The sequence below is a fragment of the Mobula birostris genome, chromosome 4, assembly GCF_030028105.1.
Source record: "Mobula birostris isolate sMobBir1 chromosome 4, sMobBir1.hap1, whole genome shotgun sequence".
In the NCBI taxonomy this organism is placed as follows: Eukaryota; Metazoa; Chordata; class Chondrichthyes; order Myliobatiformes; family Myliobatidae; genus Mobula; species Mobula birostris.
The window spans coordinates 31,285,790-31,313,039 of record NC_092373.1 but is presented as its reverse complement, the minus strand read 5'-3'; the positions used below and the strand labels follow the sequence as shown (position 1 = coordinate 31,313,039).

Below are 27,250 nucleotides of genomic sequence, written 5' to 3'. Positions count from 1 at the left end.
AAACAATCCAACACATTATAGGATCCTTAAGCAGTTTAACTCAATCTGATTACTTTCACAGGCACAATAAAGTGACAAAAATCATTCATCAAAATCTTGCTTTAAAATACAAACTCATAAAAGAAACCATATCTGACTATAAATACAATCCTGATCCAGTTTTAGAGTCAGAGTCCCACAGATTACATTATGACCAATCCATTATTACAGATAGGACGATCCATATTAACCATCAAGATAAACAAGCAAGAACAACTTACTTAATAGATATAGCCATTCCGAGCACACATAATGTACAGCAAATAATAAGTGAAAAATACCGGAAATATGCTGAATTAAAAGAAGAAATTGAAAGATTATGGAACATGAACAGTAATAGTTCCATTAATAATATCTACAACTGGCATCATCCCTAAGTCAATATACAGTAGCATTGAACAATTAGGCCTATACAGCAGTATATGTGTAAACCTCCAGAAAATCACAATACTAAATACCACACAAATAGTCTGAAAGTTCCTAGCAATTGAGAAATGAATGTGTTTGTGTGCTTGGCTATACCCGTACCTTAGGTTTTACCAGCTTGAGCTGAGAAAAAACAAAAATACAATAATAATAAATTATAATGTTGATACGCTGGTTCCTGACCTGATGATGAAACAGACTTACATCTACAAATGACCTAGAGCTCCTGTCCAGAACACCATTTGCATAGCAATATTGTATGACTTAATTCCAACCTAATATACACTCAGTGGCCTCTTTTTCAGGTACTGGAGTTTACCTAATAAAGTGGCCACAGGAATGGAAGATGGTGCAGTCTTCCGCTACTGTAACCCATCCAATTCAAAGTTCAATGTGTTGTGCATTCAAAGATGCCCTTCTGCACCCTTTAGTTGTGCAGAGTGGTTATTTGAATTACAGTTGCCTTCCTGTCAATCTGAACCATTCTGGCAATTCTCTTCTGACCTATCTTGTTCACAAGGCATATTCGTCCACAGAACTGCCACTCACTGGAGGTCTTTCTTCGCTTTTCACACCATTCTCTGTAAACTCCAGAGACTGTTGTACATGAAAGTCCCAGGAGATCAAAAGTTTTTGAGATACCCAAACAACACCATTGGGCACCAACGATGCAATGCCAAAGTCATTCAAATCAAATTTCCTCCTCAATCTGATGCTTGGTCTGAATAACAACTGAATGTCTTGATCATGTCAATATACTTTTATGTAGTGAGTCACTGCTACATGATTGGATTAGATATCTGCATTAATGAGTAGGTGTACAAGATGCTGGTGACATTCTACAGAGGATGTATCGAGAGCATCCTGAGCAGCTGCATCACTGCCTGGTTCGGGAATTGCACCGTCTCAGATCACAAGACCCTGCAGCAGATAGTGAGATCAGCTGAGAAGATCATCAGGGTCTCTCTTCCCACCATTACAGACATTCACACTACATGCTAGTCTGACATCTACATTATTTATTATTAAATTGTAATTTGTCCTCTACTGTGCCTATTGTCTTGTTCATTATTTATTGTACGGCCCTGCACTGTTTTGTGCACTTTACGTAGTCCTGTGTAGGTCTGTAGTCTAGTGTAGTTTTTGTGTTGTTTTACATAGTCTAGTGTAGCCTTGTGTTGTCTCACTTAGTCTAGTGTAGTTTTGTGTTGTTTCATGTAGCACCATGGTCCTGGAGGAACGTTGTTTCGTTTTTACTGTGTACTGTACCAGCAGTTTATGGTCGAAATGACAATAAAAAGTGACTTGACTTGACTTGACTTGAAACACAGTGAAGTTTTGTGGGCAGCTTACAAACCTTATAAATTTACTTCTTCTGAACTACTCTCATTGCATTCAGCAGCCTGTAATTTCCTTTTAAGTAATGCACTTTTGAACTGTCTTAATGAACTAGTGTTTTCACGATCTTCTGAAGGAGCTGGCAGACCTAACTCTCAGGAAGGCAGGGACAGCATATTTAAGTGGCCGAAGGTACATCACCATGTGACTAAAACGGCAAAGTGTGAAACTTCCTCTACCCAGTAGCTTGTTAGCAAATGTAGTCTCTGGAAAACAAGACTGAGAACCTAAGGACAAGATTGCTGCATGGAGGGAAATGAAGGACTGCTGTATTCTGTATTTCATGGAGACATGGCTCACCTTAGACACACTTGATACGTCAGTAAGACCTGAGAGCTTCTCAATTCTCCAGATGAACTAGACTGCTGACTTGAAAAGGACAAAAGGTGGGGGCCTGTGTTTCATGGTAAACTCTTTGTGGTGCTCGGAAATAGTAGCCTTGTCATACTCTTATTCCCCTGACCTGGAACATCAAATGAGTAAGTGCTGACCATTCAACTTACCAAAAGAGTTCTCCTCCATGATCTTGACTGCAATGTACATACTGCCAAAGGCCAATGTTAAGTAAACACTCGAGGTATTGAGTGTAGCGATTAGCAAACAAGAAACAGCCTAGCCCAGCACCTTTCAAATCATTGTTGGGGATTACCATCAGGCTTGTTTGAAGAAATCTCTGCCCAACTGTACCTCCCTTAATCTCAGGACTCTACAGAGAGTGGTGCGGATGGTCCAGCGCATCTTTAGTTGTGAGCTTCCCATGGTTCAGGACATTTACGAAGACAGGTGTGAGCAAAGGGCCGGAAGGATCATTGGGGACCCGAGTCACCCCACCACAATCTATTCCAGCTGCTACCATCCAGGAAGCGGTACCACAGCATAAAAGCCAGGACCAAAAGGCTCCGGGACAGCTTCTTCCACCAGGCCATCAGACTGGTTAACTCATGCTGATTTGAGAGTATTCTATGTTACATTGACTGTTCTATTTATTATAAGTTATTATAAATTACTATGATTGCACATTTAGACGGCGACGTAACACAAAGATTTTTACTCCTCATGTATGTGAAGGATGTAAAAAATAAAGTCAATTCAATTCAATTAAATTCAATTATGATCAATATATCACTTGTGGCATAAGGGGTTTGAACACACCTGAGCACTGTTATCCTACGATTAGGAACATCTACTGTTCCATCCCGAGACTACACGTCAGGAAATCTGATCACCTAGCTGTCCTCCTCCTATTTGTATACAGGCAGAGGCTAAAGATCAAGATTCCAGAGATAAGGACAACAAAGAGATGGTTATGGGAGGCAGAGAAACAGCTGTAAGATTGCTTCTAGTCAGTAGACTGGGCTGCGCTCAAGGTCTCATCGGAGGACCTGAATGAATATGGCACGGTTGTCAGGGACTTTATAAAAACATTTGTAGATGAATGTATCCCACAAAATCATTCAGAGTATTCCCCAACCAGAAACCATACATGAACCAAGAGATCCACAATTTTCCAGATCAGTGACCAAGAACTATACAGGAGGCCCATGTAGAGTATGACCTCAGGAAGCCATCAAGACCAAATCTGAATCTCTGAAAATACAGGGTTTGAATGTTATAACCTACAAAGTGAAAACAACTGACATAGGTGACAACAAGGTTTTGCTTCCAGATGAGCTTGATGCCTTTTATACTTGCTATGATCATTAAAATATGTGGGAGAGATATTGTTGCCAGCCTGAGCTGACTGGGCACCATAGGGCTGTGTGCTTAACCCCTGGGCTACTCACTTTATTCTCATGACCGTGAGGCTAAGCACAGCTACAATGCCATATTTAAGCTTCTAGGCACCCGTGTCATTGGCTGCATCAAAGATAGTGATGAATCAGCATATAGGAGAGGAATTTAAAATTTAATTGCTGTAGTGCCACAACAACAATCTCTCACTCAGATCTGCAAGAGCAAGGAACTGATTATTGACTACAGGGAGAGGAAACCAGTGATCTATGAGCCAGTCCTCATCGGGGATCAGAGGTGGAGAGAGTCAACAACTTTAAACTCCTTGGTGTTATCATTTCAGAGGATCTGTTCTGGGTCCAGCATGTAATACCATAACAAAGAAAGGACAGCAGTGTCACTACTTTCTTAGAAGTGTACAAAGATTCAGCATGACCTCTAAAACTTTGACAACTTCTTTTGATGTACGGTAGAGAGTGTTTTGACTGGTTGCATCACAGCCTGTTATGGAAACACCAATGCTCTTGAACAGAAAGATTCCCAAAGTGTAGTGGACACAGTCCAGTGCATCATGGGTTAAGCCCTCCTGATCAATGAAAACTTCTGTATGGAATGCGGTTGCAGGAAAGCAGCATCTATCAACAAGGACCTCCACTATCCAGACCATGCTCTCTTCTCACTGCTACCAGCAGGAAGGAGCCTCAGGACCCACACCAACAGCTTCAGGAACAGTTATTACCCTTCAACTGGAACCTGTGGATATAACTTCACTCACCCCAACACTGAACTTTTCCCATAACCCATGGACTCACTTTCAAGAAAGTTTCATCTTATGTTCCCAATATTTGTTGTTGATTTATTTATTATTGTTATTTGATTTTTGTTTCTTTGCATTTACTGTGAATAATCACAAGAAATGAATCTCAGGGTTGCATATGGTGATATATACATATGTGCTTTGTTAATAAACTTACTTTGAAATTTGAACTTTGAGATACAGTGTATGTAATAAATTGGCCATTAAGTGTATGTGTGTGGCTGAAAGGCCTGTTTCTATGTTGCATAACGCAATGACAGTATGAATCTAATTATTGAATTGAACATGCTATAAGTATTTTCAAAGATATGCAGCTCATCCTGATGCAACTTGTGAAGACATGAAATTTACATATGCATTGCTATCAAAACCTCTCCTTCCTCCTGACATTTATTCCTCTGATATGAGCTTTGAGTGAACCTGGCTGCCCTGCTCCTCTGCTCAGCTAATATATGATAGCTAATATGTGTCAGGCTACCAAGAGGACTGTGGCTTTAAGGGCTGAATCATTTCTTGCATTATCGGCCAGCAAACTGTTAGAGGCTGTGGTCAATTGGCCTGGTCCCATCAAGGACCAAACCAGTCCCCACTTAGTGCGGGGTTTCTTACATCAAAATTTGGAAAGAAGGAAAACAATATAAACAGTTCACATTTCAGATTAGGGACACTAGAACTGTAACTGATAAAGTGTTTGCGATCTGAAATGTAAACTGTTTCTGTTTCCTCAGATGCTGCTACACTGCTGAAGGCCTCCACCATTCTGTGTTTCTATTTCAGATCTCCAGCATCTGCATGTTATTATTTTATTTGTGAGAGAAAAAAACAAGTTAATTTTTAGTAACAATGAAGGTTTGAAAGAGAAAGGTAGAATAAAGGAAAGACCAAGACACTTGGAGTAGCAACTGTAAATCCGTTATACTTTTTTTTAGTGTTGTCTGCTAATAACAAATTGTAGGACATGTCCAGCAAATGACTCTAAACAAATTGAAACAGAAAAGACTGAGCCAAGATGATGATAGGCAGAAATGACTAGTTCTGATAAAGAAAGGAAGAAAGCAGGAAGATCTAGGCCCTGAAACATTTACTGTTTCTCCTTCCTCAGCTGCTGCCTAAGATGTTGGAAGGTTCTAACAATACATGCTTTTATTTAAATTTTCCACTCTTTGATTATCTTTGATTAATCCATGCTTTTCGGAATGAATTTCTATTCTATCCCTCCGAGTTTTCTCCTGTGACTTTCGTGCTACTTCCTTAAAGTGCCACCATGGAACTTTTTACATCAACACAAGAGAGCAGCAGTTCTTTGTTTATGTCCCATCTGAAAGATGAAACACCTTTGTTGGAATGATTCTGCCTCAGTCCTCAAGAGTCACGCACCATTTTTTTTGTTCAAGTCAAAAGAGCAGAAGCTGAAACAAGAACAGCCTGACCCTGTGGCATAGGAGAGAGACACAGCCGACACTACAAAGCAAAATCATGGTACAGAAGACATTTGATTCAAGTGGAGGCTTTCCACAAATTCAGATGCACGTGCTGACCACAAAATCCACAGCCTTTGGGGTTAAAATAATAGAAAGGCAGGTAATTAGCACCAGTTTGAAGTAATGTCAAATCACCATTCAGATAGTCGTATGTAGCTTACCGGAAATAACTTAAGTTGCAAATTTATATTCTTTCAAAAATATTAAAAAGTTCATATCCAGAGCAAATTTCTGCCATGTGTATACAGTATATTGCTTTACTCAGTTCTCTCCCCTGACCAGGCAAAACTACAACAGAGCTAAGCTTGAATCAGGAATTAGGTACAAGGCACAAGAGGTACTGCAGGTACTGGAAATCTAAAGCAGTCGGCACAATGTACTGGAGGAGCTCAGCAGGTCAGGCTGGAAGGGAATAAACAGTCGACATTTCGGGCTGAGACCCTTCATATATGCTGCCTAACCTGCTGAGCTCTCCAGCGCGTTGTGCGTATTGCATTAAGTACAAGGCAAGAACTGCTACTTCCCTTTAACCATTTGGTTCTTGAAGCAACTAGCAAAACTCGAAGCACTACAGTTTAGCAACAATATAACCTCTTCGATCACTTTGTATTCAAATAGATTTTTGTTTTCTGATTGTTCCTTTCTTGTAAAAAAATGTGCATAACATGCCTTTTTTGTGAATGCTCCTCTATGAAGCTATGTGCATGTGATACTGCTGCAAGTAAGGCTATCATTGTAGCTGGGCATACACGTACTTGTGCATTTTTAATTGCACCAGAACTGATCAGCAAATTGATCATTTCAGAGGGTAATTAAGAGCTTACCAGTCTGGATTCCCAAGTAAGCTAAACTGAATAAAGATGGCAGATTTCCTTCCCTTAATGATGTTATTGAACTTGAAGGTTTTATATGAAAATCCATTAGTTTTGTTGACATTGCTGACACTGATACTTTTTTTTAAATTTCAGATTTATTTAAGTACTTGTACCTAATTTCTGAAACTGATCTTGTATTTGAATACATTAGTCTAGATCAATAGCCCAAGACTTACTTAGCCCACCGACACTTCATTAATATTTGTAATATATATTGTTTTAATAAATTTTTTTTTGTTATATCCCATTTGATATTCCTTTCAAAACAAAATCCTTTAAGATGGTGCAGTCAGAACATTTGCCTGGGCCTCTGCGTCACCATTTTCCAAACAAAACAGATAATGTGGAGGATTCGAAATGATTGCTTGGACACTTATGATTATACACTCACATTCAATGAATCTGTGTACTAACACTGTTAACCAAGCAACATTAATCCATTGCTTCAATGTTTAAAAGCCCTAAACTTGGCAAATGTTGGGATCAGTTAATACAAGCTGAGATAAGCCAGGAGGGATACAGATATAATGAATATCATCAACCTGTTGCAAGGCTCCATAATGTAATACTAGATGTTCTGTCATCATGGTCATTCAGCCCTTTCTTCCCCTCTTGCTGGTTGTTCTAGTCAATTTCTTTCTTCAGTCAGTGGGAATGCACAGTGTATCTGTACTCAGACCTCAACATATCCACATTTACCAACAATCCCCCCCCCCACCACCCACCCCACACCCTATGGCAAACTGAAAAATGTCTTGACCTCTTTGCCCTTGTCCTGCGACCCCACCAAGACCTTCTTGTTCAATTTGTACTTCAACGAACAAATACCTGATTAGATAATGCTTCATGCTGGTCTTAAAAATGGGGTGAAAGGTTAAATTTATGACTGCAAGGCCAGAATAAGGCAAGTGCGCTCTAATCACATTCAACCGATTCCCTGTTGGCTCATGCCTCCCATTTTCATTTCCAAATTTCACCAACTTTACACTGCTCATCCCAGCAGCTATGCTGTCAGGGTTTCATTTCTGGCTCAAACAAGTTATTAGATAATATTATTGAGCAACCAGCTATTGTAAACAATGTAGCCTGCTTTCCATTCGGGTTCACTGCAGACTGCTGTGGATTCAGAAGATGATTGTCAATGATAATTGAACAAGGTTGTGCACTTTGAGATTGCGACATAGAAATTGCCCTCCCTCGGCACATAAGCAGACTTGGTTTTGCTTTGCCTTTCCTGATGTGCAGTGCTGTTTCTCTCTAGATGGAATAGATTAAATAAAAACGGTTTGTTTTTAAAAGGAAAGCCCATATGTAATAAATTTGTCTGTTATTAAAAATATATCCAGGTCATTTGATTGCAGATTGTTCCTTGATACTGGAATGTGACTTCCATTTGTAATTACTTTACCCATACAAATCACATATTAAATTCACAGATGAATTAAATGATCCAAAATCCCACTGTGATTGCTGAAGTGATTTCATCCTAATAGTAATTATTTAAAGAGGGAGTAGCAACAGTGAAGGCTATTGATGCATCCTACTTTGCCAATATCTCTGCCAATATACTGTGCAATGACCTGCATCACATCAACATCATGTAATTGGAGGACGTCACAATGGGGAAATGGCACTATTTTGCTTTGTAAACTATGATGCCCTTGCTACAAGAAATGATGCATGTCATCTTTATCCTACTTGCTCTTTGAAAATGTCAAACCGACCCTCTAGTAGGGGTGACCACCTTTTTGATTCCATGGGTCAGTACCATTCCCAGGTTGGGAACCCCTGCTCTAAAGACTGAATTATTTTATTGCAATTCGGGCACCATGGTAACGGAGCAGTTATCATGGTGCTTTTATAGTTCAGGGTGTTCCAGAATTTAGTGTTCGATTCTGACGCCATCAGTAAGGAGTTCGTACGTTCTCCCCTTGAACAGCATGGGACTCATCCGGCGCTCCAGCTTCATTCCACAGTCCAAGGACCTACCGTTTAGTAGGTTAGTTAGTCATTGTAAATTGTCCTGTGATTAGGCTAGTGTTAAATAGGTGGGTTGCTGATTGGTGCTGTTCATTTGGGCTGGAAGAACCTGTTCTGGGCTATATCCTTAAATAAATAATTAAAATGTGGTTAGCAAAGCTTTGTCAATTTGATTTTAAAGTCTAAGGGTGCAAGGCATAATGAGATCATATACATCCAATACTAGTGCCATTTTCTTTCAGAGAAAGGAGGCGGGCACTGTCGTGACAGGATGGCACCTGCCTCTGTTCCCTCAAGGAAAATGGCACCCATATTGGATGAATATTGTAATTGGATGAGGACATATCTGGTAAGATCCTTCCTACTCAGTTCACTGTTATGTTTCTCTTTTTGTTTCTTCTTTAATTTCTGAGGGTTCATTTGTCTGCAGAGTTCCTCCATGTTCAGTTCACAAGAGATGAATGCAGTTGTTGAAGATACTATCGTTTTTCTTATTGTGATGTTTCCTTCTTCAGCTAGGCACTTGCTGAGAACGCATTATGGTGAACCAATATGTCCTCAGTTAGGCTGGAATGCTTTCTTAAAATAAGATGTCCTTTCTCTTTCTGGCTTTATTATCTTCAAAAAAAAATTCATCTTGAATCTTCATGTTACATATTTATACAATAATTATCTCACTGATAAACAACATTAAACTGATGCTACTTGGACAGCAGAAGGGCAACACATTACAATTCTGGCAACACTCTCTAACGCATATAGCTGTACATCCATGTTCCTGTATGGCACTTAAATGCACAAAAAATTAATGTCTCAAATTCTTCAGTATTTTGGAATCTTCAATACAGGTTGCATTTTGTTAAGAAAACTGAGAAGAACATTGAAGTGGATTTATGCAAAAGTATTTTTGCATAATTCCATATAATCTTGAGAAGGATATTCAGATGGTTGTGAGTCTTCAATTCAAGGTATATTTAAGTATGTATACTTTACGCAACCTTGAGATTTGCCTCCTTAGAACAAAGAAACCCAATAGAACCCATTAAAACAAAAGAAGGCCGCCCAACAACTGATGTGCAGAGAGAAAATAAACAAATCATGCTAACAATAAAAGTCAGCAAATAGCATTCAGAACTGAAGATCATGGATGTGATTCCACACCAATTTAGAAGCCCGTTAGTTGAAGGCCACAGCCTCAGCTCAGTGCAGAGACGAGTAAACCTTGCAGAGCAGTGAGCTGAATCAACATGTCCTTAATCTTTTCAATCTGGCCTGGCACTTAAATCATCCAGACCTCGGGTCATTCCTTGCTCTTGGACCCTGCTGCTTCAATACGCTCTTGGTTCCGAGCCTTGCTGCTCTGATTCAGCCTCTATATTTTAACACTTCACCCTCTTAACCATCCAAGATAGTTATGCCTCTCCAATTCCAGTATCCTGATCTCCTCCCATGTACTGCTCCCTCAGTGGTGGGCTGTTCCTTCAGCTACCTTGCATTAAATACTGGAAGCAACACACATAGAAGTTGCTGGTGAACGCAGCAGGCCAGGCGGCATCTCTAGGAAGAGGTATAGTCGACGTTTCGGGCCGAGACACTTCATCAGAACTAACTGAAAGAAGAACTAGTAAGAGATTTGAAAGTGGGAGGGGGAGGGAGAGATCCGAAATGATAGGAGAAGACGGGAGGGGGAGGGATGGTGCCAAGAGCTGGACAGGTGATTGGCAAAGGGGATATGAGAGGATCATGGGACAGGAGGCCTAGGGAGAAAGAAAAGGGGGAGGGGGGAAGCCCAGAGGATGGGCAAGGGGTAGAGTGGAAGGACAGAAGGAGAAAAAGGAGAGAGAGAAAAAGAATGTATGTATATAAATAAATAAATAACGGATGGGGTATGAGGGGGAGGTGGGGCATTAGTGGAAGTTTGAGAAGTCAATGTTCATAGCATCAGGTTGGAGGCTACCCAATCGGAATATAAGGTGTTGTTCCTCCAACCTGAGTGCAGCTTCATCTTTACAGTAGGGGAGGCCGTGGATAGACATATCAGCATGGGAATAGGATGTGGAATTAAAATATGTGGCCACTGGGAGATCCTGCTTTCTCTGGTGGACAGAGTGTAGGTGTTCAGCAAAACGATCTCCCAGTCTGCGTCGGGTCTCGCCAATATTTAGAAGTCCGCATCTGGAGCACCGGACGCAGTATATCACCCCAGCTCACTCACAGGTGAAGTGTCGCCTCACCTGGAAGGACTGTCTGGGGCCCTGAATGGTAGTGAGGGAGGAAGTGTAAGGGCATGTGCAGCACTTGTTCCGCTGACAAGGTTAGGTGCCAGGAGGGAGATCAGTGGGGAGGGATGGGGGGGGAACGAATGGACAAGGGAGTTGCATAGGGAGCGATCCCTGCGGAAAGCAGAGAGGGGGGCGAGGGAAAGATGTGCTTAGTGGTGGGATCCCGTTGGAGGTGGCGGAAGTTACAGAGAATAATATGTTGGACCCGGAGGCTGGTGGGGTGGTAGGTGAAGACAAGGGGAACCCTATTCCTAGTGGGGTGGCGGGAGGATGGAGTGAGAGCAGATGTGCATGAAATGGGGGAGATGCATTTGAGAGCAGAGTTGATAGTGGAGGAAGGGAAGCCCCTTTCTTTAAAAAAGGAGAACATCTCCTTCGTCCTGGAATGAAAAGCCTCATCCTGGGAGCAGATGCGGCGGAGACAGAGGAATTGCAAGAAGGGGATGACATTTTTGCAAGAGACAGGATAAAAGAGGAATAGTCCAGATAGCTGTGAGAGTCCGTGGGCTTATAGTAGACATCAGTAGATAAGCTGTCTCCAGAAATAGAGACAGAAAGATCTAGAAAGGGGAGGGAGGTGCTGGAAATGGACCAGGTAAACTTGACGGCAGGGTGAAAGTTGGAGGCAAAGTTTACAAAGTCAATGAGCTCAGCATGCGTGCAGGAAGCAGCGCCAATGCAGTTGTCAATGTAGAGAAGGAAAAGTGGGGACAGATACCAGAATAGGTTTGGAACATAATTGTTTCACAAAGCCAACAAAAAGGCAGGCATAGCTGGGACACATACGGGTGCCCATGGCTACACCTTTAGTTTGGAAGAAGTGGGTGGAGCCAAAGGAGAAATTATTAAGAGTAAGGACTAATTCCGCTAGACGGAGCAGTGTGGTGGTAGAGGGGAACTGGTTAGGTCTGGAATCCAAAAAGAAGCGGAAGGCTTTGAGACCTTCCTGATGGGGGATGGAATACTCGACTAATCTTTGTAACCCTCTTAGTCTACCTACTTTTCACCATTAAATTGTTCCTGAAAATGTACATTCCTCTTTAAGTAAATGTTCATTTTTGTTTCATTGTACACTTACAAAGTACTTTGGGACATTTTGCATTGATTATAGATACTATATAAATACAGGTATAAGATCGTAAGGTATAGGAACAGAAGTAGGCCATTCGGCCCATCATGTCTGCTCTGCCAATCTATCATGGGCTGATCCAATTCTTCCAGTCAGCCCCACTCCCCTGCCTCCTCTTCATACTCTTTGATGCCCTGTCTAATCAAGAACCTATCTATCTCTGCCTTAAATGCACCCAATGACTTGGCCTCCACAGCCACTTGTGGTAACAAATTCCACAGATTTACCACCCTCTGACTGAAGTAATTTCTCTGCATCTATGTTCTAAATGGATGTCCTTCAATCCTGAAGTCGTGCCCTCTTGTCCTAGACTCCCCTACCATGGGAAATAACTTTGCCATATCTAATCTGTTCAGAGAATGTTTCTATGAGATCCCCCATCATTCTCCTGAACTCCAGGGAATACAGACCAAGAGCTACCAGACGTTCCTCATACGGTAACCCTTTCATTCCTGGAATCATTCTAGTGAATCTTCTGTGAACCCTCTCTAAGGTCAGTATATCCTTTCTAAAATAAGGAGCCCAAAACTGCACATAATACTCCAAGTGTGGTCTCATGACTGCCTTATAGAGCCTCAACAATACATCCCTGTTCTTACATTCTATACCTCTAGAAATGAATGCGAACATTGCATTCACCTTCTTCACCACCAACTCAACCTGGAGGTTAACCTTTAGGGTATCCTGCATAAGGACTCCCAAGTCCCTTTGCACCTCTGCATTTTGAATTCTCTCCCCATCTAAATAATAGTCTGTCCATTTATTTCTTCCACCAAAGTGCCTTGTCTTTCATTTGCCATTTCTTTGCACATTCCCCTAAATTATCTCCCTGCAGGCTCTCTGTTTCCTCAACACTACCTGCTCCTCCACCTATCTTTGTATCATCAGCAAATTTACCCACAAATCCATTAATCCCATAGTTCAAATCATTGACATACATTGTAAAAAGCAGTGGTCCCAAAACCGACCCCTGTGGAGCTGCACTGGTAACCAACAGCCAGCCAGAATAGGATCCCTTTATTCCCACTCTCTGTTTTCTGCCAATCAACCAATGCTCCACCCATGCAAGTAACTTCCCGGTAATTCCATGGGCTTGCTGAGCAGCCTCATGTGCGGCTTTAAATATAAAAGCTGTTATTGTTACCACTATTTGCACCTTTGAGTATTTTTTATTTTTTGTCTATTTATACATATCGCCAATATTATAATAGCATACAACCTTTTAAATAAATATTAATAACTTAAGTTGTAGCATTAATGTATGAAATATAAAATCAGTTTTCTGCATTACAGGAGAATTATAAGGCTATTAGAAGTTCTGCATTTGTAAATTTTGTCATAGCAAAACAAACATAGTAGGATATGACTGCAGAGCATAAAACCTGTTATTGACCCTGCCTGTAAACAATGGTCAATCTGACTTTAACACAGAGCAGCTTGTGTCAGGTTGTAAAGGCTGCGATGCCTCATCTTCAAATCTACATCCTATATGCTGTTCCATTTAAATTCCTTATAAAAAGGATTTCTAATATTGCAAGAAATAATGGGCAGTTTTGTGGCATAACTTGTGTTCACACCACCCCTCCCCCATATAAATCTCCTTGGCTGTGATAACCTTCTATAGCTCCATGGAACAAATTGATCTTCAGGCTTCACAGGCAGAACATTTTTACCAAGTATAGTGGTCAACAAGCAGCAACTAAGGCTCAGTAAGAGATCTGAGGTTCCATCCCAAGACTACCCTCATAACCTTTTGACAATTTGTGAATTCAAAGGCCTTTTCTATTAATCAATGCTGATAGCAATTTCAAATAAGATGCCATCATTTAAAGAACACATGAAATTAATATAATGTCATCAATATTAATTAAATTAACACTTCATTTACCTACACTTACCTTTCCAATATAGTTTATTGATGCCATTGAAGTGAATGAGGCTACAATGCCCTTGCTGGCATGAAATGGAGGGCTAGATAATGACTACATTCAGACCCTCACTCAGCAGGACTGAGCACTGTCCCAGGAATCAGTACTGAGCTCTACAATGGAACTTGAGATAAGTGATACTGATCTCTGCCCTACAATGAGGCATGCAAGAAGGTAAGCACTGACCCATGGAGGATTGTTAGCCTATGGTCCTCTCCCGAACCATCAGCTGTAGAGCAATACCATCCGAGCCAATAAGGGTGATAAATCCATATTCTGTGTTGATGTGTTGATAGCGTATGATAATCTGGAAAATTTGCAAAGAGGCTGCATTTCAAATTGGAAAGTATAACATGTATATGAAAATAAAAATTCTTGCATTTGGCATGCAGTATGTTATTTCTACCTCCAAACCTCATTATGATTTCTCAGATTATTTAACGAGCCACTGTGGAATAATGTACCAACAGATCCACTGCCACAATGCTATCAATTACACAACTATAAAACTTCTTTCAGGAAATGATCTTTGTACATCAGCAAATTTGCACCAAATCCACCCAATAGTTTTTAGGATTCTCACCAGTTAATCGACATTGTTGATCGTGGAGGAACTAGATATGAAGTGAAATAGGGGAAAAGAGTGGAATTAAATCAAGTTGTGCCTTGAGATTTGTAGTTATTTAGTGAAATGCCTCCTCACCATCATTTCCAAAGGGATTCTGAAGGAGGACTTTTATTAATGGACTCCCTTCAAGAATTATTTGCATCAGGAATCTCTTACCCAGTGCATTAAAGGACTCAATACACCAGAAGTTAGAAGAAATAAGTTTTCATCTTGCCATATAACTGTTGTTACAGTATCAGTTGATCACAATCTCCAGCATCAATGAAATCCTTTGTATGGTCATGCAAGGTGAGACAATGGATATAAATGTTTCTGATTTTTCTTTTCTATATGATTTGACTCACATTTTGACTGATTTCCATAGAGCAGAGACACAAAACGCTGATGGGGACAATATGGGCAGATACTATGAGGGGAGTCAACTTGCAAATTTAGTTGTACATTTGCATGAACTGTTCATAATCAACTCTCTGTCAGACAGACGTGCTTACACACAAAGTACTAACTTCAAGTTTTCTGCTTTGTTTGTATTGAAAGATAACTAACTGTTCAGTACACCAAGAGAATGACAACACTTAAAACGTAATCACTGCTTGAATATTTTTGTTACTCACATCAGAAACATACATACATATTCCAAACCAGAAGCTTCTCCAAATAACAAATGCCTTTTGACAATAGACACTTGAAACTGATATAGATTATGCACTTACTTCCCAGCCCTGAAAGGGATTCTTCAAGCTTGACAGCTCTTCTCCAACATAAGGACCAAGCTTTTCACCCACTTCCATCTTTCTCTTAGTCCATATTCCTAATCCAGCACCTGGAATGCTTGACTCACGGAGTTCAAATTCTAGTGGAATGGGAATGTCATCAGGAATGTAGATGGGAGCTTTGTAAGGGGATCCATCCTTTGGTGTAAAATCTTCATTGGATGTGGCAGGTGAGGGCAGATCATGGGCACTGATGGACAGATGCCCTGTCTCTTCATCAGCATTCGGCTCCTCTTCTGCTGCTGTTGCTGAGTACTCATCATACAGGCTGTCATCACCTAATGATTTAGAAATAGAGAATTAGAAAGAGGTAGTGACACCAATCCAAGGACTATGGTACAACTTATGACTGATATTTTATTTAATCCAATCTGTCACAAAATAAAGATATCATAAGCAATCTAGAAAATTGTGAGTATCACTGTCAACATTGGAGAATTGTCATTCACAGTGTCAAACAAAATCTGGGCCTGAAGTGAAAAACTGGGATCGTTAAGAGTAATGGAAGAAGCATGGGACAAAAAGAGAGAATCAAAATCACTTTGAATATATGGGCATCAACACTGAAACATGATTGAGCCACTTCATGGATCTAAACTGGGGAATCTGTAGATGAAAACCTAACGTGACATTGGCTATAGTGACTGGAAATAGTAGAAAAAAGGAGGAAAATATCTTGCTTGTCATCTTTTAGATTAATAATTCATAAAATATTAATAAACTCCATACTCTAGCATTCTAAGCTTCACCATATATGTTATAAAATCATGTATTATGTATCAGCAAAATAAGTGATTCTCACAGTGGCAGTACCAGTGTTGTGTGATAACATCTCCTGATAATTGACTGAATAAAAGTCTCAAATATTTCCTCCTTAATTGAACCATTTTGTAAGGTATAACAGGCTGACTAATCCAGGAAAGACCTTATTAAATCACAACTTGGGTAAGTAAGTCAGGCGTAATCATCATTCTTATTCTCTGATTGCTTTCTCATTATCCTTTCACAGCAAAAGCTCATCAGCTCTCAAAGTATCGTAAAGCATGAGAATATTCACAGTCCAAACACTCAGAATGTATGGGCTTATAAAAAAAACTACTCTCCGTATTATTCTGCTGGTTAATGTTATTAAACAGCAATCAGAGCCTATTAAGTTCTATACAAAGGTAAAGGATACCTTGCCAGCATTTCCACGTCAATGTGAAATTTGAATCTGAGGCAATGTCATATTATTTCTTTGTCTGAGATAGCCACTGTTTTGCTTTGGTAAAGGAGCAGTTTCTCTGCCAGTTGAATTTCCTGAAGAGGTGATGTTTTCATATTCTCCCCCACTTTCATATCTGAGCACAGAAGATATAAATCTTTTCTATTAGACACCCTATTGGTCCATTTCCCATCAGTGAAGTTACAGAAATCAGCGTCAGTCATCATCATTGGTATCATCAATGACCCCCATGACCCACAAGTGCTATCAGCTGCTGCTTCCAATGTATAATTTAATAGTCTAAATTCACAATTCTATTCCCAGGACGAAAGTCATCCATACTATTTTCTCCTTTACGTGACAGTGAAGCTAAGTTTCAATTATCCCAACATTCCCCTGAAACTCTTTTTTTAAGCCATTCAGAAGATTTGTTTTTGAGCTGTTAAAAGATTCTCAGTTAAAATTATTTCCATTGAACACCAGCTGCGGTAATGCTCAAAGCCCAATTAATGCAGCAAGAATGCTTTTCACTCTGGTCATGCTTTAAAATCATTCTCCTAACCATACTTAAAGTTCCATTTAAGCTCCATATTTTTTTAACCTACTTAATTTAGAATTGGTGAGAATTAATCCTTCCAAATGTTCTGTGATGATTTTAAGAGATAAAGATTAGCTTGATTTGTCACATGTACATTGAAAGATCAAAACTTACTGTGAAGTGTGTCATTTGCACGACAGGCTCATATATGTGCTGGAGGCAGCCCGCAAGTGACACTATGCTTCTGCAGCTTACATGTTATTGCTGCAACTTACTCATCCTAACCCATATGTCTGTGGAATGTGGGAGAAAACCAAAGCAGTCGGAGGAAACCTATGCGGTCATGAGGAGAACGTACAAACTCGATCAAAGTTCAAAATAAGTCTTAAATCAAAGTACATATATGATACCATATACAACTCTGAGATTCATTTTCTTGTGGGCATTCACAGCAAGTACAAGAAACACAATAGAATCAATGAAAGACCATGCCCCACAGGATGGACAAACAACCAATGTGCGATAGACAACAAACTGTGCAGTACAAAACAAAAGGAAAAAACTTATTAATAATAATAAATAAACAATAAATATCGAGAACATGAGATGTAGAGTCCTTGGAAGTGAGTCCCTATTTTGTGGGAACAGTTCAGTGATGGAATGAGTGGAGTGAAGTTATCTCACTGATTCAGGGACCTGATGGTGAGGGAGAATCACTGCTATGGGTCCTGAGGCTCCCGTACCTCCTTCCTGATGCCGATAGTAAGAAGGGAGCGTCGGCTGGATGGTGGGGGTCATTGGCGATGGATGCTGTTTTCCTTCAACAGTGCTCCAAGCAGATGAGCTCAATGTTGGGGAGGGCCGTAACTCTGGTGGACTGGGATGTATGTAGTACTTTTTGTAGGCTTATCCTTTCAAGGGCACTGGTGTTTCCGTGCCAGGCCGTAATGCATCCAGTCTATATACTCTCCACTGCAAATCAGATGGATGTCATGCTGAATGCTTGCAATCTTCTAAGAAAGCAGAAGCACTAGTGCTTTCTTTAAAATGGTCCTTAAGTTCCAGACCCAGGACAGATCCTCTGAAATGATAACACCAAGGAACTTAAAGTTGCTGACCCACTCCATCTCTGACCCCTGATGAGGATTGGCTATTGGAGCTCCAGTTACCTGTTCCTGAAGTCAATAATCAGCTCCTTGGTCTTGCAAACATTGCATAAGAAATTGTCGGTGTGACAGCATTCAGCCAGGTTTTCAAATTACCTCCTATACGCTGATCTGCTGCTACCTTTGATTTGGCCAAAGACAATGGTGTCAGCAAACTTAAATATTGCAGTGGAATTGTGCTTAGCCACACAGTCATAAGTAGAAAGTAAGCTGAGCAGGGGGATGAGGACACAACTTTGTGGTGCACCTGTGTTGATGGTGATTTTGGAAGAGATGTTGTTGCCAATCCAAACTGACTGAAATCTGCAAGTCAGGAAATCAAGGATCCAGTTGCACAAGGAGTATTGAGGCCAAGGTCTTGAAGATGATTGATTAGTTTTGAGGGGATGACGTTATTTAATGTGGAGCTGTAGTTAATGAACAACATCCTCTTGTACAGTATGCACCTTCATTGTCCAGATGTTCCAGGGTTTTGTGAAGAACCAATGAAATGGCGTCTGTGTTGACCTGTCATGATGGTAGCCAAATTGGAGCAGGTCCAAGTCACTTCTCAGGCATGAGTTGATATACTTCATCACCAACGTCTCAAAACACTTTATCACTATGGATGTAAGTGCTTTTGGATGATAGATAGTCTTTAAGGCAGGTTACCACATTCTTAGGCACCAGTATAATTGAAGCCTGCTTGAAGCAGGTTGGTGTTTCAGATTGCCGAAGTGAGAGGTTAAAGGTATCAGTGAATACTCCCGCCAGTTCAGACAGACAGTGGGGGGAATTGAATCCTGATCGCCGATCGCCGGGATTGTAACAGCATTACGTTAGCTGCTGCGGTACCATGTCACCCTCATCATATCAATTTTATCATAGTACTTACGAAAGAGTTCACATTTTTATAGCTTTCTTATTTATGATTTCATTCCCTGCATAGTTCATTTCAGGTTAAAGTGCCATGATCAATACAGGCAGGGTGGTGACAGCATCATTATGACATTTTCACCATCTGCAGGCGTTCAGTAGTGTGTGATTGCTTTCCTTCACTGCTTTTCCCTCTTCCCTATAATTACAAGTTCAACTTCAAAAGAATGCTCAGTCCAGCGTTTTGGTAAAGAATCTTTCAGCGCAGACAGATACAGATGGCAGACTGGATCTTTGCCTGACTTCTGCTGAACCAACTACCAGCCAATCAACCAGTTGTGCAGCAGCTTTGATCTTTAGATACAAGCAATTCATCAGCATCTACTGTGATAAACTGATTGGAGGCCAAGCTTACAAGGCAGATTGTTACAGGAGTGTTTAAATAATATCAACAATATTAGGAAATATTTAGCAGATCTAAGTTTCCAAAACAAATTTCCTCTCTTCTTCTGAATGTTTAAATGATCACATCTGTCATTAAATAAATACATTTTTCTCCTGTGTTGGGTAGCTATAAGGAGATAGTGGCTCGGACTGAAAATATTTGGCTCCTATTGTTTTGACAGAAAGGCCATGTCACGCACAAATGATGTGGTGAAGTACTTTGTCAAAACTCACACCATCAGGTCCTGTGGTTTAAATAAGTGAGCAAAGAGGTCTCAAATACTTTTTCATGGGCTTGTTTCAGTTTCACTGATGTAACAGTCCAAAATTAAGATTTAGTGTCTGCTTTGCATCATTGACCAATGGGATACTCCAGGAGACAACCAGGAATACTCATTGGAAATTTGGAGGGAGAAATGTGCATGAATATTCAATCATTTACTTTGATGCTTGGAATGTTATGGCAGCCACTCCCAGTTTCCCAATGTGCAGTCATGAAGCAGGACCTGCAGCATGAAATTTAAATACTCTCACTGTTGTGATTTTAATATCTCAGGAATATATGAGAAATTTTGTATATGTATTGTTTGATTAAGCATTCTTGTTTATTTAAATAATTTATTATGTGTTCTAAGTAAAAATACATGAATTGCTTATGTCATCACGCCACCGCGCGATACATGTACAGCTAACATGCAATTAGACTAACATTTCAGGCTCCCTAGTCTTCCTTTAAATTAGTTTCATGTTTTGAAGATACAAAACATAATACACACTCTGACCTTCATGATTAAAATTCACTAAGGCTGCCAAAGTGATTCCTAATTAGTAATTTCTGAGACACTCTTATTAACTTTATTTCTTGTGTAGCCTCTTTTCTGCTTTTATTGCTCCCCTCCTCTGAAGTGATCACGTTGGTCACAACAAAAAATTCAATCCAAGCTTCACATCATATACCTGTTTGAATTTCCAGGGACCATTGATTCAGTTCCTTACAGATTTATAGTTAAGTTTCTCCAAGTGGTGCAAAACTTGTACAACCATTTATCAAGGTTTTCTGCTCCTGCGGTTTCTCTCGGGCATCTCATTCTTCTTGAGATGAGAAACTAGAATGATATTATCAAGCATTGAACACAGCACTGGAATCTAATCATTTTATTACTCTTCAATGGAATATTTTACCATGGAGGGCATCACAAACAAGCCTGATCCCAACCTCACTTGCTTCTTCAGCAGGGATTTTGGAGTTCAATTACATTGTAAATTTTTTCCCTTTCTTGGCAGGGGGAAAATGCCAACACATCCTGGAACCTCCGGCTTAGCAATTTGTTTACCCACCTAAGCTCCTAAATCTTTTACAAACTAATATAATATCATTCAGATGTGTCATTATAAAATGCTCTATTCAGAGTCAGCTGTAAAATAAAATAGAATTTATCACATCCAAACATCCAGTGTTACAGGAAATTGCTATGATTGCAGTGAAAGATTTATGTTGAGAAAAGTAGAGAGAGAGAGAGAGAGAGAGAGAGTGAGTGAGTGTGTGTGTGTGTGTGTGTGTGTGTGTGTGTGTGTGTGTGTGTGTGTATGCCTGCGCCTGTGTGTATATGAATACACATGTCTGTATGTGCGTCTGTGCATACTTCCGTGTGAGAGTTGCTATTGCTTTCTTTTCACAATCAAGAGAAGCCTCTTGCTACATGTGATTAAGTTAGGTATCTGATATACTGTGAAATAATATTATCTTTTGGCAATATGCAATGGAAGTAGATGTCTCAGGGTGAAGAGTTTCTAAATGCCCCTTCCGTCACTGTAGCAGTATTAAGTTCACCAGCTTACTTTCCTGGTAAGATAAAAACTCCTTCAATTATCTGTTCAAAAAATGATTACCTGATATGCTGTGAGTGGTATTGTTACTGACAAGTCTTGGACAACACTAACAAGTAAAGAGAAAACAGATAGTAACCTTTTCAACCATCATTAATGCAGTACCTGGAGATCAGGAGCCTTTCAGCATTAAGGATTTTTTTTCTCTGCTGATGAGCGATTAACAAGCCTAACGTGCTTTTAACCCCACTCGCCATGCAACAACAACTTGCCTTAATATACAGCTTTCCTAGTGAAGTTTAAAACTTCTCAGTGGGAATTTCCTCCAGATGGCAGGAGGGACACAGCTTTAAAACGCAGCATGAACATGTGAGTGTGGGCAAGGGCTGCCTTTTGAGGGGTAATTAGTCCAGCAGAGGATGGGTGCTGGTGGTGGACTTCAGGAACTCATCCTCAGCAGGTGATGTCTGGCAACATCCGCTTCAGTCGCCATCACAACAGGAGCCCAAAAGCTTCCAACAGACCAGAATGATGTTATCAAGCTGCAGAGCTCAGGATTGTAGATCAGAGAATACAAATCATTAATCCTTCCTGACATTGGCATCCTGGACAAGCCCTTGGAGAGGTTTATGACTTGGAGTTCTGGCTGATTTCCACAGAATAATTGTACCAACACTACATGAGACACAAAGTGTTTTCTCCAATACAATATGGCACATATGAGGTTTAATGCGGCACCAATTTTGCTCCCCAGAGCCACAAATAACCATATCTGTGCGTTTTAAATATGATAATATCTGGAAAAGTCTGCCTGATATTAAATAGTTGAAAGGAAGTTAAATGTGAAGACGATAATCAGGGTAATTGCCAAGTGCTGCAATGTGAAGGAAAGAAAAAAAGGAAAGAAACCAATGGCATGAACGTCGAAAAAAGGGTAGAAGAACTGGAAAAATGATAGTAATAGAAAATATAAAGAAAGAGAAATATTTGAATGCTGGAAATAATATTTACTGTAAGTTTGATGCAATATAAGTTCTGATGTGCTAAAATGTTCTGTGTTTAGCATTGCCTTATTTCAAACAATATGAGTCATTGTACTGTGGTTTTAGGATTCAGGATAATGTTTCAAATATCAAATTAATGCAAACCAATAAAAGCAATTGACATGTTTTATATTTTTTACTATTTTCAGATGATTAACTCCGGACATAGTCTAAACATTCTTTCCTTTCACTACCAGTGTATTGTGGCGGTAGTATATCTCTAGAAAGCATTGCATTTACTGACCAAGGCTACGCAAGTCCACTACACTTCTAAGGTGGCATAGGTTCAAGGGAACTCGATCATTTGCATGGAATTTCCTTAAAGTCATGTGCTATCTTGATTTGGAAATGTGTACCATTCCTTCATCATCATTGGATTTAAATGCTAGAATTGGGGCACCACAATAGTGTAGCGGTTTGCGTGACGCTATTATGGTTTGAGGTGTTGGAGTTTGGAGTTCAATTTTGGTGCCACCTGTGAGGAATTTGTACATTCTTCCTATGACTGTGTGGGTTGACTGTGGGTGCTCCAGTTTCCTCCCACAGTCCAAAGACATACCGGTTAGTAGGTTAATTGGTCAATGTAAATTGTCCTGTGATTGGGCTGATGTTGAATAGGTTGGATGCTGGGCATCTCATTGGGACAGAAGGGGCTGTTCCATGCTATATCTCTAAATAATTTCTCTACCCAACAGCAGAGGGTTTGAAGAGATTCAAGAAGTTTGCTCAGCCCTGCATTCTGAAGGATCATTAATGATGGACAATGAATGCTGGCTAAGCAACAATATCCAAATCTTGAAAAATAAATGACTAATGAAAACTGTGGCCTGGTGACACCCTTAAAGCCTACATATCAGCACTGACTGATCTGCATAAAAAAATAAAATTGCATATTAATGTGAGTATGACAGTGAATGTGACATTTCCAATACAATCGTATTTTGGATTTATTCCCTGTTCAGATATTTATAAATTTCATCTTTGACGCAAGTGGTTAGATAGTTTAATTCTTGTTCACCAGCTTACTTTCCTGGCAAGATAAAAACTGCTTTAACATTGTTCTAACATTCTCAATGCCGTGTATCTATTGAGTCGTATGTTATGATTCTATTATTTAGTTCATATCAGTGGCACCCATACTCCATTAAATATTTATTGACTGAATAATCATTACTAATAGCTTATGCTCTCCTGCTGCCAGTTTCTTGTCCAGAGAATGTGCTTGTGTTTAACTCTCCAGGGATCAGGTCAAAGTAAGGGTAGCGTACTTCAGTGACATAAAGAATTCTAAAATAAGGGCCTTATTAGCAATATTGTGCTGTTCGTGGGCTCTGAGTTTCAATCTTCCAACAAACCTTGTTCCTGCAAAAATACCTTCTAGCCCAACCTTTTATTTGATAGATTCATGAGATCAGGACCTAAGATCATTTTGACTCTGACAGAGGTGCACAATAAACTGGTGTGGATTTACACTATAGGTTTAGTAGCATTAAATGTACACAGTAAATAAAGTGTCATGCAACAAACAAAGTGAAACTTTCAACATTTAGGTCCTCTTCACCCCAGGGTTAAATTCCTCTGATTTCAGATTCAAGAAATTACTTTGGTACGGTTTTAATTTAAATATATGCTTAGACAGCAATTTAATATTCAAAACGTACAAAAAATGAATGCAACTTTGGGCTTATAAAATGTGGAGAACACTATTGACAAAGAATGAAGCAATTTACCTTTGATGTAGAGTATCACAAATTAATCGGGACAGATACAGAAAATACAACATCACAGTGCTGTAGAAGCCCGTCAGTTCAAGTGTTGTGGCGCAATCTAGCTATTAACTCCTATCATCCATGTATTTCTATCATCCATATGCCTATCAACGAGTTTCTTAAATACCACTTTTATATCTGCCTCTACCACCACCCCTGGTAGGGCATTCCACATACCCACAACTCTCTGTGTAAATAAAATACTTTCCTATGATGTTTCTCCCCCTCCCCAATACTTTCCTCTAATCACCTTAAAATATGTCCTCTCATATTAGCAAATATAATCTACGATACTTCAGAGCCGTTGAAGCCCTTTCTATTTTATTCCAATGACCAGCCATTCACAGGAAAGCATACCTAGTACTTCCCTTGACATTTCATTTCCTGCAATAGCTGTTCTTTGGGAGGGGGAGGGAAAAGGTAGGTGGGAGATGGTCCCTGTCACAATTTGTTGTAAAATTATAAACTGGTGTATAAAGAATGTATTTCGATTTCACAACAAGTGGTGAACAGATTGGCATCCCTGAAAAGAACAGCCGAGTCAGTCAGTCTGTTTTGGTGTCAGTGTGAAATCATACTCACTGAAAGCCAGACTGAGATAAGGCAAACCGTTTTGCAATTGAGATTCTCACAGACTCCAGAGAAACTTCTATTCCACTGGCCTGAGACAGATTAGAATTAACTTCCAAATGAAAATCATTAGAAGATAACATTGAAGCTTCCATTAGTTATTTCTGTTGATACCATTTTATCATAATGCAAGTACGAGGCCACCACTCCAGTTACCAACACAAGAAATTGTTATGCCCCTGATTGCCTGCATTCCAATCGACACCAAAAGGTGAAAGGAGAGTGGTTTAAATTGCTCCCTGCCTGGTCCTGCATACCTTTGTTTGCTTGAAATCATCCCTTGTTAATACAATCAGAAGAAAAATGTCCAAACGTACGTGCAATGACTCTGAGAAGGTCTGAGATCCTGAGGTGATTCTGAAATCATTTGCATTGATGTTTACAGTGGCAGAATTTATGGGCTTTGCCTTATACTAGGGATTGGGATATCTGCAGTCCAGAGGGCACATCTGTGGTGCTCATCAGATTAGTTTATTTGGAAAATTAACTTCGTTGCTTTACTAGAAATGGGTACAGAATGGTTCCTGTGGAGAGGCTGAGCGTACTATTTCTGCTTCTAATTCCAATATATCCTTTCTTAAGTGAGTCACTTCCCTCCTTTCTCCTCCCATAATTGACTTTGAAATGGCACATCTTCTCTATTTTGATCTCTCATTCTCGACATCCTTTCTTAACTGTGGAATTAGAAATTCCCAGCATCAGCGGATCTCATCCAAGGAGCAGAAGAGGATTCCAAATTATACAATGTCAAATTATTCCTTTTGGAATCACTATAAATCTGACCTTTTCTGTGCATTCTAGTAAAACTGAGAATTCTGCACAATCTTCATGTATTTTCAAGGAATATTTCTTGGAAAATTGCCCACAATCTTCCACGAAAGGAAAATTGTGAATCATGCACCTACAATTTTCCTAACTGACTCCTGGTGATCATCATTTCCCATAAGAACAACTGGATCATGATCAACACACTTATCTCAGATTTGATGATTCAACATAACAGAATGAAACCAGAAAGGTTTAAAATTGAACCACTGCCTAACTGACAGCTAATGTAGGCCAGCAAGAATAATGAGGATGAATGAATGGGACTTTTGATGCAAGTTAGGACATGAAGTGTAGAGGATTAGATGATCTGGGTATAGACACAGGAAATCCAAAGGAACTTTCAAGTTTTTTAGTAACAAAGTCAAGGATAATATTTCAGTATCGGATAAGAAAAGGGTGGCTGGAGTGATTTTGCAGAAATCTGAAGTGTTAGTAGATTATCGAACATAGATTATAGAAGACAACAGCACAATACAGACCCTTCAGTCCACGATGCAGTGCCAACATTTTAAGCTACTCTAAGATCAATCTAATCACTTCCTCCTGCCAAGCCCTCCATTTTCTATTATTCATGTCCCTATCTAAGAGGCTCATAAATGCCCCTACCATCCATCTGCCTCTACCACCAACCATGGCAGGCGGTTCCACACACTCACCACTCACTGTGCAAAAAACATGCTTCTGACATTTCCCCATACTTTACTCCAATCACCTTAATGGCCTCTCGTATTGGCCATTTCCACCCTGGGGAAAAGACGGTGGCTGTCCAGTCAACCTATGCATCTTATCATCTTGTACACCTTGATCAATTAACCTCTCATTCTCCTTTGCTTCAAAGAGAAGAGCTGTAGTTCACTCAACCTATCCTCATAAGACATCCTCTCTAATGCAGGCAGCATCCTGGTAAATTTCTTCTGCCTTCACTAAAGCTTCCATCTCCTTCCTATAATGAGGTAACCAGAAGTGAACACAATATTCCAAGTATGGTTTTTGTGTACATGAGGATTTTTGGTCTCAGGCTCTTCTCCTAATTAAATATGAAATTGTGCTGTGTACTTTCATTCGGTTTCAGGATAGATAGAATCAGTCATAGGGAATGAAACTGGTATCAAGGACCAGTGATGATGGCTTCAGTCTTCTAGATACTTAACTGGAGGAAGTTTATCTTCATCCAGCAATGGATATTGCACAAGCTGATTGACAATTTGGAAAAGTGGAGGCATCAAGGGAATCGCTGCTGGGGTAGAGATAGACCAACGGAAAGGGAATTTTTTTTTCAGATTATTTGGTCTGGAGGCTGTGTATCAATGAGAAACATAAGTGAATCTAGATGGATTCTTGATGAGTTCTAGAGATAATGGTAGAGCCATGGGAAGAGATGCCAATGTTGTTGGTTGTTTGACAATCACTGAATAGAATCAAGAGAGTATGGTTCACTATGGCAAAGTCGACCAAAATC

General features: G+C 39.9%; 1 protein-coding gene across 11 annotated transcripts in view; it reads right to left on the bottom strand.

The window, feature by feature from the left end:
• Window positions 1–27,250, bottom strand: part of mecom (MDS1 and EVI1 complex locus) — an 810,949-nt gene that overhangs the window by 468,288 nt on the left and 315,411 nt on the right. For all 11 annotated transcript variants that reach the window (XM_072255092.1, XM_072255099.1, XM_072255094.1 and 8 more), the window contains exon 2: window positions 15,428–15,765. In XM_072255092.1, coding sequence (XP_072111193.1) covers window positions 15,428–15,765 — 338 coding nt within the window. The remainder of the gene's footprint in view (window positions 1–15,427; window positions 15,766–27,250) is intronic.